General features: G+C 34.6%; 1 protein-coding gene across 14 annotated transcripts in view; it reads right to left on the reverse strand.

Moving 5' to 3' along the window:
• Positions 1-14794, reverse strand: part of RIMS1 (regulating synaptic membrane exocytosis 1) — a 425786-nt gene that overhangs the window by 225856 nt on the left and 185136 nt on the right. For 13 of the 14 annotated variants that reach the window (XM_036766397.1, XM_036766395.1, XM_036766392.1 and 10 more), the window contains 4 exons: positions 13201-13300; positions 9527-9650; positions 5884-5930; positions 3913-4025 (listed from right to left, as the gene is read on the reverse strand). In XM_036766397.1, coding sequence (XP_036622292.1) covers positions 3913-4025; positions 5884-5930; positions 9527-9650; positions 13201-13300 — 384 coding nt within the window. Of the gene's footprint in view, positions 1-3912; positions 4026-4284; positions 4289-5883; positions 5931-9526; positions 9651-13200; positions 13301-14794 lie in introns of those variants that run through there. The other variant, XM_036766398.1, reaches the window with a different exon arrangement.

The raw sequence follows: 14794 nt of genomic DNA on the forward strand, positions 1-14794 counted from the left end.
AATCAAATGCCACCTTCTGTAGAATGTCTTTCTAGTCCCCCCAGATGCCAGTGCCTTCCCCTTCAACATTACCCTAGTCTGTTTTGTGTGTATCTTATACATAACAATATATCAATATGTTGTCTCTTCCATTAGCAAATGAGGTCTTTGAGAATATGGGCTGTTTTTTGTTTGTTTGGTTTTTGCCTTAAACTTGTGTCTGTCTCCAGCATATCACATTTCATACAGTGCTCAGAACATAGTAAGGCCTTATTAAGTGCTTATTGACGGATCAACTGACTAAATTGCCATTGAAATTTTTATAAATCAAAGTCAAGTGAACAAGACACTTGAGTTTGGCAATTTGAGAAACATGCACATCTTATTCTTTGGCTTGAAACTACCAAATCAACAAGTTGGATATTTTTTACCTAAACTTATGACAGAATGAGAGCTTCAGTGAACTTCCCAGCTGACATAGATCACTTTAGCCCTATCACTGCTTAACCCTTAAAGCCAAAAGGCTAAACTGACTAGAGGTTCTGGGGAGAACAAGGCAGACATAGACAAGAAATGAATTAGGTCCAAATAAGCCTCCTTTAAGGAGTCACCAATCCCAAACTATAGATACCAGAGTGAGGAAGGTAAGATCACAGACTGAATTCATTTCCCCCTGGTTCTGACTGAAAGTTGCCCGGAACTCTTAAGTTCTTGCTTAGTAAGAGGGAATGGGCAAGGAGATCCCTAGAAAGGCGAGGCAACTCCCCAATTAGGATGGAAGCTGTTCTCATTCTATACTTAGTTCATATAAAGTCCATAGGAGATGGTTTGGAGCTAGACTTAGATAGTTGTTTGCCGATAGGCTCTTCCCCTAGACTATTGCTGGAAGGAAAAACAAGGTTCAAATTTATTAGGTAGGGAATTTGGGGACTCATTGGGCTCCATGGAATATTTTGTCTGAAGTAAACTCTTCACCTGTGGGGAATTTCCCGCACATATCTAAATAGCTTTCTTAACACTTCTCTTTGAAAGTTCTGTGAGGCATTGAATGAAAGCAAGAGAAAGAGCAGGTCCCAAATCTAGCACAGAGGAGTCTAAACTTGGGTACAGTATAGGAATAGGTGCTAATTAGCAGCCCTTGCTCACTACCTGATTCAGGTCACAAATGTAGGACAGACTGAGGAACGGACCAGAAACTAGAGGTGGCATTCCAGGATGAGGAGTGGTCACAGGCCCTAAGTCCTGTACTGAGCAAGGAGAAAATTTAGAAGCAAGTAGCAACTATGTGGCTTGGATTCTAAGAGCAGAGTAGGGTCTCAGTTCCCGGTTTCAACCCGGTCTGAAGCATGCAGTGGACTGACTAGGGCTAGAATCCTTGACCAGAGGGAAGTTGGCAGTTCTGTCACTCTAAGTCAGCATAGTTTTCCAGGTGGCAAATAGCAGTTGAATCTAGCTGCAGTCCAACAGAACTCTAACCAGGGCAAGCCCACAGGTGTGTTACTTAGATCCAAACCTAGGTCAGGAACTTGCCAAACTCAGCCCAGAGGGATTGTATCTTGGATCAGACCATGGGGAGCACTAAAAGCTTGCAAGTCCTCAGCCTGAGCTGTCTCTAAGATTCTGGAATGACATAATCATAATCAGTTACCCAATAAAGCATCAGCAAGAACCTAAAAAAAACATATGTTCAGCCCAGATATTCCCTCCACAAGTAGACAGAACTTAGCCCTAACATAAATTCTGAAGTGAAGAAGCAGGCAGGAAGAATGAGGAAACAAAAAAAAAACTCTTCCATAAAAAGTTGCTATGGTGATGAGGACGCTCAAGACACAAATCCAGAAGACGAAAATGACTCAAAAACTTGTTCAGGCAAACACGTATGAGTCAAAAAAAAAACCCATGCCTTGGGCAAAGTTAAACTAGAACACTTAGAAGAGGTGAACCAAACATTTTAAGGTGTAAAACTTCTTATAAATTAAATTAGAGGGCTAGAGGAAAAATTGGAAAAGAACTGAGAGTTATAGAAGAGAGAATTGGAAAGGGAATTAATAGTTTGGCACAAGAAGTACAAAACTTTGCTCAAACCACAAACTCACTAAAAATTAGAATGGTTGAAATAATTCATGATCATCGAGGCAATAAGAAATAATAAATCAAAGCCAAAGGTTGGACAATATGGAAGAAAATGTTAATTATCTTATACCAACAACAACTAAGCTAAAAAACAAATTGAGGATAAATAATTTAAGAATCATTGAACTAAATGAAAATCACAACCAAAAAGAGAGTCTAGACAACTCGCTTCAAGAAATCCTAACAGAAAACTGTCCAGGTTTCTCAGAACCAGGGAAAAAAAGTAGAAATAGAAACAATATACCAGGCACCTCCTGTAAGAAACCCCAAAATGAAAATTCCCCTGGAATACTATGGCCAAAATTCAGAGAAAATCCTGCAAGCAGTCAGAAGGCAAGAATTCAAGTACCAAGGAGTCACACTAAGAATCACATATAATTTGGTAGCCACCAATATAAAAGAACAGAAAACTTAGAATATGATATTCCAGAAGGTAAAGGATATATGCTTATAGCTTAGAATAACTTAGCCAGTAAAACTGAGTATAATCCTACAGAGAAAAAAAAAAAGACCTTTAATAAAATTAAAAAACAAAACAAAACAAAACTTCCAATGTTCCTGGTGAAAATACCAGAGCTGCAAGGAAGCTTTGAAGTACAAATGCAGCAACTGAGAGAAACATAAAGAGAGAAATATGAATGAACATTCATAAGAAACATAAAGCATGTACTGTTTACAGTTGAATATGGGGAGATGATATTTATGTCCTCTGAGAATACTATCACCATTAAGAATCATTAGGAAACCAGGAGTCTATTTAGACAGAAGGCTTTGGCGTAATTCTATTATATTTTGATGATCTTATAAGAAAAGTATGAGAGGCAAAGAGGAATACTCTAGGACAGGATAAGTTAGAGGAAGAATGAGAAGAAAATATTTCATATACTTTGGGTGCAAAAGCAGAAATTTCTGCAAACAAGGAAGAAAGGGGTGAGAGGAGTGGGTGACAAACCTCACTCTCATCTGAACTGGTCAAAGGAGGGAAGGCTACACTCACAGTTTGGGTGCAGAAAAATATTTTGCTCAACATGGAAACAGGAGAGAAAGGACAGGAGAGAGTGGGGAATACAAGGCAGTGTGAATTAAAGGGGGATTAGTCCTAAGCAAAATAAACTCTAAGTATGTTTAAAAATATAGCAGTTCTTTTTGGGAGTAGCAAGGGATTAAAAAAATGAAGGATTACCCAATAACTGGGGAATGACTGAACACATTATGGTATATAATCATGATGGAAAACTATTGTTTTGAAAGAAATTATGAAGGGCATGGCTTCAGAGAAAACTGGAAACACTGGCTTAAACTGAGACATACTGAAGTAAAACAGAAAAATTAATATTCTCTCTCTTTGTCTCTCTCTCTCTCTCTCTCTGTCTCTCTGTCTCTCTCTCTCCACATACACACACACATGTACATGCATACATACCCACATACATACACAATGACAACAATATTGTAAAGATAAACAGCCTGGAGAGACTTAAAAACTTTGACCAGTGCAATGACCAACCATAATTCCAAAGGAAACAATAAAACATGTACCCATCACCTGAAAGAGAAGGAAAGAACTCGGAGTACAGATTGAGACATTTCTTGATGTGGCCAATATGGTAATTAATTTTACTTGATTATACATGTTTTTAAAAGGGGTTCTTTTTTTTCTTTCTCAAATTGGGAAGATTGAGGGGGAGAAAAAGAAGATTTTGGGGTTGATTAAAAAAAGAAAATTTAATGAAAGACAATTAAAAATGATGAGAATGATGAACTTTCTCCAACATCATCAGGAAGAAAAATAATACTTACAGAAAGTTGCCCTGGTAGGACCTGAGGGGCATCTTTTAATGCTCCAGGACTAGTTGGAGAAATAACAGAAATGGAAGGTCTTTCCATCTTTTGAGACTCAAAAGAACTTGAACCTGAAATAAAAGATAAAAATGCGAAAGATAATTCTGATAAATTGTGACCAAATAAGGTTACAGTGAATATTCTTTTCTAAAATACACAAGGCATATATTATACAATATAATTTCCTTGATAATGAACAACTACCTAAAACTATCAAGAGACTCATATGAAATTCCCAGTAAGTACTTTAAATATGGTTACTTACCATTTCCAAGAGGGCGTGGTATGTTTAAAATGTAAGAAATAGGTTCAGCATTCACTTTGAGTTACTAGACTCTAAATACATATGCCATTCTGAATGTTTACCTACATTAAACAGGACCTAGGGTAATGATAAGTACAGGTGAGGGTGGTGGTGGATGTAATTAATGATGACAGTGTTCATTCAATCACATTGGTAGAGTGACTAGATTTATTTGAGTTACCTTCATTGTAAAATTGCAATAAATTTGATAGAAAACGTAATTCCTGATCAGCAACTAATCTTAGATTTGTTTATATTTTTCTTAGTTTTACCTAATTTCTTAGTAGAGACTACAAAATAAATCTTTAAAACCTGTGGATCCAGTCAGATGGTACCTCCAGTGGTTCACAGAAAGAGTACAGAAGTGGCTTCTGAAAAATGAAGGAAGATTCTGGATTCTATTATACTCTTTGATTTAATTATCAACCAAGGCCGTTTGGATGCTATTCAAAGTCTCAATTTAATCTTCATTTGGGCTTTATTCATATTTTATTATATAGACCATGCCCCAGAAGCAAGGGGAGTAGTTAATTAAAAACTGTTTCCCCCCTACAGCTATTTAGTACACAGGGTAGAGCGGGTTAGAAATTGTAAGGATAAACAATTCACAAATTTAAATGTACTCAGAATCTCACTGAATATAATGCCACATTGCTTGATTACACACTTTTCAAGTCCATGCTTCACAGCTGAAATGCTTAAGAAATATGAAAGCCCTTTAATAGTATCTTTAATGATGGTGTGGGTGATGGAATATGGGTCATTACTGCTAGCATGAGGCTCTGAATGAAATATTAGCCTTATTATCATGAAACAGAACAATTGGTAAATAGGTATCTCATTATAATTTTGTCGTTGGGATCTATACTATGGAATTATCAAATAGATGGAAATTCCTTATAAGGGAAACTTTCATTCTTTCTTTTGTTCATTCATACATACATTTATTTAAGAAGTATTTATTGATCATCTTCCATGTTCAAGGTATTTTGCCATGGATGATAGGTTATAAAGAAGAATAGGAGATGAATCCTGACTTAAAATGAAATCCTTTTCTCCAATACAGTCACTAAAATAATTTGGTTGGCAGGGGAGTGTAGTATAGTTTTCTCCTTTATGTGGAAGAGTAACTTGTAAATCATGTAATTTTTCAGTGCTCTAGTTGCCAATATTCATTGACAGAGTTAGTTTCCTCAACTGGGACATTCTTATCACAGGGAAAACATAGCCCCCACTCCTATCACCATGAAAAAATAATGCTCCAGTGCTAGACGTCAGATCCTATGACGGTATCTTTTAGGAAAATAACATCATCACTGAAGTAATATGCCTATAACCATACACAGTGGGGAAAAAACTGTGCCATAAAGTGTAAATAAGTAGATATTCATTGGGCCCAATGATAGCCATGGCTCTCTGTACTCTCAATACATTCAGTGTCCATATTGTTGCCACCTTTAGTCAGGCCTCTACTTGCCTATGCTCCAGTTTCCTTGAAACAACTATTCATTCTCTTGTGCTCAATGATTAAGGGAGTGGTAATATGAGTTCAAAAGATATGACTTTAAAAACAGGAAGAACCATTTTAGATGAATGAATTAATCAAAAGAAGTCTTCATACTCACTAGACTCTAATGGAGGATGGGAGCTCTCGGGAATCCTTGGAATATCACTACAAAGAAACAGTATGTATTTTTAAAATCAGTCAAATTCAGCCTGTGAATCTTTCTGAAGGTCTCATAGTTACATTTGGTTTCAATGTGATGGCATAATCCTTTCGAGATTTAAAAAGGAGTGGCAATGGAACAGTTACTGTAAAGGCAGCTACTAATGTGCATGAATGTTACACACTACACAAAATTGCATTTCCCAAAGGAAGACCTCAAAGATCAAAATAACAAAACTTTGTTTTTTACAATGACAACAATCACATTAATATTGTGGCTAAATTTGCCACAATATTTTTACTACCAAAACAGTAGGTTTTGGAAACAAGAAATGTTCAAGTAATGCTAATACTAATGTTTCACTCTAGGAAGATAAATCAGAATGATACAAATTGTGCAACTCACTAGTAGGCTTTACAAACACATCTGAAAGAGTTTACTGAATGAAATTGATGGAAAATGTCTTCAAAACAAACAAAAAAGAAAGTGCAGATGATGTGGGCAAAGTTAAGCCTGAAAATGATGAGGTGCTTTGGAAATTAAAATCAAGCTTGCAACATAAAAAGCTAAAAAATTACACATATGCCTTATATAGAGAGAACTCTATATATGAAGTATACCTAAATATACTATTGTATGGCTATTTACCACATAATGAGAAGGTAGCATTCAATCCATGGGAAAATTCTACAGATTTCAATATGATGTTATTCTTGAGATACTAGTGTTTGATATGTCATAACCCTAATTTAATTATAACCTACAGAAGCCCTGTACAAACCTGACCTAGGTACTCCACTGTGCATAACTATGACTTGTATTTTGTTTTACAAAAAGATTACTATCAATTTAACAAAGGAAACAATGCTAGAGGGAGAGCACAGAAGACTATATATTGACATGACAAATTGAAATAGATTTGAATTTAGACCTGGAAAGATAATTCTCAGTGGACTATTACAAAAAACAACTAACCACTTACCTAGAGTCAATCTCAGCACAATGAATTCACAAGGAAGGAGTATGACGGACCAGCCCTCACATTCTGACATTAGATCAGTATGTTAAAGGAGATGCAAGAATACTGTGGTATGGCAAAAGTGGAAATTTTGATTCACTTAGAATGAGTTTTTTTTTTTCTTAAGCCCTGTCCTTGATGGAATGAAAATAATTAAATTATTTCTCTTACATGTTTACGAAACTTCCTACAGAATAATTCTGCGGTTCAACCAATATTTTAAATCTTCAATGAATCACAGAATCTGGCTAATTCAAATGAGGTAAGGGTTACCTTAAAGTGCAGTGCTCCATAACATTGTTAGTTGGGTCTTTGGAAAATTTTAATTTGAATAGCCATGTTAAAGAAGGGAATCTGGACCATAGAATCTTATTACAAGCCTGGAATTTATTAAGGGGACTAGGGCAAAATTTCAAAACACTTTATTTTCACTTAGTATAGATTTTACAAGCAGATCTTTTCAAAAAGTACCTAATGGTTGTTACTTCTCTAATACTTCCAGGTAAGATGTGTTTGCTGACATATGTGGGAGAAGTCTGAGAACTATTCTGACCTTAAGGCTGAATCAAATACCTCAGAACATTCCATCTATGTGATGACATGGTAGATATTGCCAATGTATCAAGTTTTCTACTATCAAACTATTCTGATAAGTATAATCAAAACATATGCTTGAACTTATTCTCAGAGCCATTCTTTAATCAGGATCTTATAACAGTCTCTGAAGAAACAATTATCTATTGCTCTAAGGCCATTAACAATTTTGAACTGAACTACCATTAAGCTATGAATAAGGGCCTTCTTCTAACACTTCAGTAATTTCTTCTTTGGGTAAAAAATGAAGATACCTTTAGGAAGATGTCTATTTCCATACATTCTTTTAATTCTTTATTTTTAACAGGTGATTTTTGATGTGTCTATAGTTCCTGATTTTTGGTGTGTCTATAGTTCCTTTTCTAATTTTTTGATTATACCAGTTTTACAACATTACAATCTGCTTTACTTATCTTTTATGATTGTAAATAGCCAAGAATCAATAATACTTTAGATATATTCTTTCAGTAGCCCTGATCATCTGAATGCATTTTGGCAAGAGCTTTGCCATATAATTCCTTCATCTTTTATTTCTATATTTACAGTCCCTCTTCAGGAATTACTTACCTCTTTCCCAGCCCCATATTTGCCTCAGCTCAAGAACACATGTAATATAAAACTAATATAAATTATATATTAATAATGTGCTAGAAATCTGAATAGATAGAAAGCATAATACTTTTACAAAATTCCTTATTGTTGTACTTGTTGTATATTCATCATTTAAATTTTGGTTTCTAACGAGGCCTTCATTTCATTTTTAAAAATTTCCATGTTCACTTAAAGAAAACTAGAAGAAGTATGCTGTAGATATATTGATCATAGATAATATGTTCAATTCTTTGACAATTTGAAATAATAATGTGTTTTTACATGTGTGTTTTATAAGCACAAATATCCGTCAAGAGGATAAGAATTTAACCTATGTATATATTTTTTTACAAAATTAGGGCTGTAGTTCAACAATAATAGAGTAGAAAATGTAAAGAAAATGAGTTTCTCCATTAATGTGTTAAAATATTAAGTGAATTGTAATCAACAACTTCAAAATGTAGATGGTCAAAAGGAATACTCTAAACTGTGGAGTCAAATTTAGCTAAAGCAAAAAGATAAAGGGTGGGACAAGTATTGCATTTCTGTACTTCTTTGGGACACATCTCATATTCATAGAGAATAAAAATATGCTATAAGTAATAACAAGCCTAAGTATGCAAAAATTTGGATGCTCAAAATTAAATTATTTCAGTTTTCTGAGTAGAATGTAAGCTCCTTGATGGCATGAGCTATTTTTATTTTTGTCTTTGCATCCTCATTGCCTAGTTCAGTGTCTGGTGCATAGTAGGCAATTAAAATGCTTGTTAAATTGCTGAAGTTACTTGAATTATAGTCTTTCTTTTTTATAAAGATTTAACATTTAAAATATTGAAATTTTTAAAATCAACAGTTTTTTTTACAAAATCATCTACCTTTAAATGAAGTCTATACTCAATCCACATGTAAAAATATAGAATAAAGCACTCTTTTCTTATAGTCTATAAACTAAAGAGCTATTACATTAAGAGCTACTACATTAAAAGGTTTGTCATAGCATTAGGGTAGAATTGCTAAATTTCAATTTCCATAGTAAGAAGAATTAATGGATGCCCCCTTTCTCTAGTATGACAAATCACAAAATTTGAATTACTAGAAATCAATAGTGTGCCTTCATTTGGAAATGGAATTTATTCTTATTACATAAATAAAAGCTTATCATATTCTGTGACATTTAGCCTTCTCAGAACTTAAATCCTTTAAAATGTAGTGAAGAAAATTCACTATACAGATCTAAAGAGTTGTTTTTGTTTATTTTTTTAATCCAGTATATGTGCCCATATTTGAAGAAAATGCCATCCACATAACAGGTATTATATGAATGTATAAACTTCCTTTTAAAACCCTGTTAATACATGTAATTTACTAAACTTAAGAAGCAAGTTTTTTTAGCCTTACCCAATAGGCCTTGAAACAATAATTTCAACTTGAGGTTCTGATTTTGATTCTAAAATAATGTTGTAAACTTCTTCATTTGTAGCTCCAGGCAGGGGTTTACCATTCCATTCTAGAACTTCATCCCCTTAAATTTAAAAAAAAGGGTATTTTTTTACCTTATGATTTTTTTCTTTTTTTCTTTTCTGTCTTTTAAAATGTTTTAAACAAAGAATGCAAAACATATACAAATATATTTTAATTATCTAAGCTCCACTAACCAAAAGCAAAGTCTCACACCATGGAAACTGGTTAAACTGAATTGCCATTCTCTAAGAACTTTATGTATTTATTTTGCAGTCTCCTGCAAACAATTGGTACATGATATTTTTGATATATTTTTAGATGAATCAGCAATAATCAAAACAACTGCCTTGTGCTATGGGATGGAATTAGCAGATCCAGCTGGAAGGGGTCTGTTAGGCAGCAAGCATCACAACCTCTGGGTGAGGGTACAGTTACTACTAGGCTCTTACACACAAATCCTAGCTTTTTCTTTTCTTTTTTTTTTAACAACAACAGCGAGTAATATTGGTGAGTGTAACTTTTCTGGTCCTAAGATGCTATATAGTCTTCGCCAGATGCACAAAAGAATAAAGATGAGTGAAAGGATTTCAAGGCCACAAACATAGTTAAACCTAGGTAGCTATGGCAAGATAACGAAGCAAGCGGATGTAAAACTGTTGCATGAGGGCTAACCCATTTCCAGATGTTAAAAGTACATAATTTTATATATAATATAACTTTGTTAGAATTAAATTACAAAAAAGAAAATGCTTCATAAAAGGAATTTTGAAGTAAAGTCAATATAAATCAACATAAATTCGGGGAAATTTTTTTTTATTAAAAATAAACTGTGGAGTTCTCAACTTTGGAATACAATTTTAAAAATCTTATTTAATATACTCTTGAGAGTTAGTGAATCTTTCTCCTAAATGAAGAGTGCAAGTAAATCAGGAGTCACCTAAAAGTACATTTTTAGAAGAGTCAATATAATCTTTCATTTAAAAAAATCTGGATAAATACACATTTGAATTTTTTTAGATTTAAATGAGCTCTCCCCCAAGGTGATATGGACAAACACTGACTTTTCTACAATGGATGGCAATTTTGGTTCACTGATTCATCATAGTGCCTTCTAAGCCTCAAAGAAATCAGAAGTCATTTAAGTTCTAAAAGGACAGGGATACTCTTATAAACTGTGGAACTCTAAAAGAAATTTAAAAAGTATTATGCTGTTTCTGTTTGGTGAAACCATTTCATGTTATCTTATATTAATGAAGAAAATGTAGCATCTGAGTAACTGCATATGATAATTCTTCAAATTGGCCCTTATGTGTGCTCTTTTTTTGAGAGAAAGTGATATGTAAAAGTATATACGGGATTGATTGATAATATAACTAAATGATCCTTGCCTTTACAAAAGGCTCATTGAAAATTACCTTTAAGTACCAAGCTCCCCTAGGGAATTTTGTTGCTCATTTATATTAACTACTTAATTGGGAAAGAGAAAGTAGTAAAAGGGTAGAAGCAGCTAATGATCATAGATTACTATGAATAAAATAGATCAGGTAAAACATAATTGAGATGAAACATCACTGAAATTGTGAAATAGAAGGCACAACTCATTTTTAAATGTATTGTATTTACATGCATCTTTCAACTACAGTAGAAATGATGACAAATTGGGTAAAGGACCAGCCTTAGAGCCAGGAAGACCTGGGGGAAGTCCTGCCTCTCAAAAGTCATGGAACCTCTTAGTTAGGCAAATCTCTAGCCTACAAATTGTAGAAAAGTTGCAAACTGCATTTGTAGAGGGAATTTCTTCCTCTGGGAGGTCTGTCTAGCAATAAAATTGCAGATCAATTTCCTATTCTATTCAAAAAGAATCAAAGCATCGCACACCTCTGTTATAAAGAGAAGACTACAGCTAAACTCTTTAGGCATATTAGCAGTAGCTTCTCCCGTTTTAGATTTGTTTTTTTCTGACAAATCGCTTTCAAGTCCTTAATGAAATCTAAAGAAACGCTAGGGAGCTCATATTTAAAGGAAACCTGCGAGATTCCTCCCACAAAGGGAAGGATCCTTTCCCAGTGTTGAGGGAAAATCACTGCTTGGTTGATCTGTTCTACAAATTAAGGTTTTTGCCATTGGGTTTTCCCAGACAGGGCACAGCTGTATATCAGGCTTTACCCGTTTTGAGGCTGGTATTCCACTCACTAAACTAGCACATGCTCAGCTTGTGGCCCACATATGGGTATTCAAAAATTGATTATCTTCCTTATGCTGCATGTTGCATCATAATTAGTCTCTGAAAAGAGTTGGCATGGAGTCCCAGCACTTCTTCACAAACTAAACAGCAGATGGAGCAAAATCTCTGATTCTCAGCCTCTTCCTCTGTAATTACTGTGCAACATTTATCCTGCAAAGAAGTTTAGGATCATAGTTCTGGAGCTGCAAGGAACTTTAGAAATCATTTAGTCCAATTCTCCTCATTTTACAAATGAGGAAACTGAGCCACAGGGAAACGTAAGTGATTTGATCTACATTTATGTTAGTAAACCATATAGACCAGCCTTTAAAGAAAGCATTTTACAATTTTTTCTAAGGGAACCCAATTGTGAATTTAAAACAAATCAATGCTCTTTTTTTCCCCCACGATGTGACTGCTGCCTCTTAATTCTTCATTGCCTTCATAATTCCTTCCCCTCCACCAAGAACTCCTCAAAACTTGTAATGCAGGAAAATACAGAAGAAAATACACTAGTCAAAAAAGATGTTATTTTTATCAGCTAACAAAATAAAGAAAAGAAAGGAAAGGAAAACATATCAAAGGTAGAGGAAAATTATCTTTGGATTTCAGTTAACATAGACTGTGTTTGGATTTCTCAGCTCATTTTACTCTGTGATGTGTAAGGGTCAAGGTCATGGAAGCAACATAAACCATGGCCATGAATTTTAAACATCTGAATTTATTGCAACCGCATAAGCATCAAATTGATCACGATATCCATGTTCTATTGCAAATACTGCAAAAATACAAAGGATATAAAGCATACTTGCAGACCCCAAAAAGTTATATTAGGTACTCTTTAGAAGGTACGTTTACTAGCAAGCTCATAGGTATATTATTGTTATATACACAATTATTTTTTCACAACATAAACCAACTTTTGGAGTAGAAGAGTTAGGGACTAATGCTTTAATAGTTATTTTAGTTGAAGAATGGACTCTGAGGAAAATGATTAAGAACTGAGTACATTTTCACACAATTTTATAATTGAAACATGCAATAATGTTATGAAGTTAGCAACACAATTCAGTCCTTTCATATCAATAACACTTCATAAGATGAAAATTACTCTTTTCCACAGGATTGCCATTGGTCCACAAGAACCAGGGTATTGCATGCTCTAGAGTATATTTCTGTATCACTGCCACTGGCAGGTGCTAACATATGTAGATTGTCCACTGGCTCACTGAAAAAAAATATATATTTAGTTTTTCTTCTACATGATTTGTTCAACATTCAAAGCATTAACAATTGACAATGAAGTAACAAAAGAAGTATGTTTTATTAGGTATATTTTAAAATATGTACAAAAATATATATTATATATATAAAAGTATCTCTTTACCTGCTCTTAGATGTCCTACTACATCTGCTAGGCTACCCTTCTTTACTTTGGTGATGAAGGCACCAAGACGTCCTAAATCAGTCATTTTTCCTCCAACAACCTAGATAATCACAGATTTGTAAGGTTCCAATTCTAATACTGAAGCAACAAAGGTTTATCAGTTAAACTACATTCTATACTAATTTATAACTCATACAAACTTACTTTTATCAGTTAGATGCTACAATGATATGAAATGAAATTCTGTTATGTTGTTTGATTTTTATCTGATTTTTAAAAGAATCAAAAATTATTACCTAAATTAAAAACAAAAACAATAATAAGAATTGGGCATTTACGTTCCTAATGAAAAATTACCCAACAAAAGGTAGTTCTTTTCATTTGCTTCCTGCAAATCCCTAAGCAAAGTAAGTAATTTGTACACTGGAAAGATCAACACTCAGTTCCTTTAAGCTAGTCAAATAGTAATTGTGTAATTTACTTATTTCTGGGTCTCGTGAATTTCTTTTAAGTCCATTCTAACAGTATCGATTACTAATTGTATATGTTAACTTTTGTCCTTTTCTTTTTGATCCAGACCTTTGGTTTCCGAAGTGTGAAGAACTGCTAATGAGGAAACTCCCAGCACAAATGCTGATTGACAACTCTCCTATGATGTATAATTTTAGATATTTGCCTGGGTGGGGGGCACTGAGAGATTAAATGACTTGCCTAGGTCACTCAGCCAGTGGGTATTGGAGGTAAGCCTTGAACCCAAGTCTTCCTGACAAAAAGGCCTGCCCTCAATCTTCCTCTATGCATTACTTCAAACTAGGTGTGTAGTAAGTTGAATCGAATCAATTTTTTAAAACTACCTAAGATAGTAATAATGGATTGATTGGCATGGTGCTGGACTGAAGTTAGGGGTCCCGTTTCCACTTCTGACATACACTAGCTGTGTGACTGGGCAAGACATTTAACATCTCAATTCCTTGGGCAACTCTTTAAAACTATAAATGTGGCTTTCTTATCATCATACTAATGATATGCATTAGAAACAAGACTCAAAATCATATATTCCTTATTCTATTGATGTTTTCTATCTACTAAATCTGCTAAATAATTCTTATAGTTACCAGAACCATTAACTAAAAACCACTTTTGCTCTAAGGTCACAGTGGTACTCCCCTTACCTCATTTCATAACTCTTCCCCTCCTCAGCACTCCTGGATGGAGCCTTGTCTCCTCTCTCCTGGAGTCTGTCTGTCTCTTTCTCTTTCTCTTTCTCTTCCTCTCTCTCTCTCTCTCTCTCTCTCTCTCTCTCTCTCTCTCTCTCTCTCTCTCTCTCTCTCTCTCTCTCTCTTTCTCTCTTGCTCTCCTCTCTTTCTTGCTCTCTGTCTCTCTCTCCCACACACACCCAAATTCACCTCCCTTCCCATACACACAACCAATAACCAAGAGGGACATTTTGGTTATCTGGAGACTGGACCTCAATTCACCCCCTCCCTTCTATTAAAGGGCATTACAGACCTCACCTCTAGCCTGACCACAACCAAGGAAGGAAGAATGAATTCTGTGTGCCCAAATACCCAGAGGTGGAATCCCTATCAGGGGT

The sequence above is a fragment of the Trichosurus vulpecula genome, chromosome 7 (genome assembly GCF_011100635.1).
Source record: "Trichosurus vulpecula isolate mTriVul1 chromosome 7, mTriVul1.pri, whole genome shotgun sequence".
NCBI classification, from domain to species: domain Eukaryota; kingdom Metazoa; phylum Chordata; class Mammalia; order Diprotodontia; family Phalangeridae; genus Trichosurus; species Trichosurus vulpecula.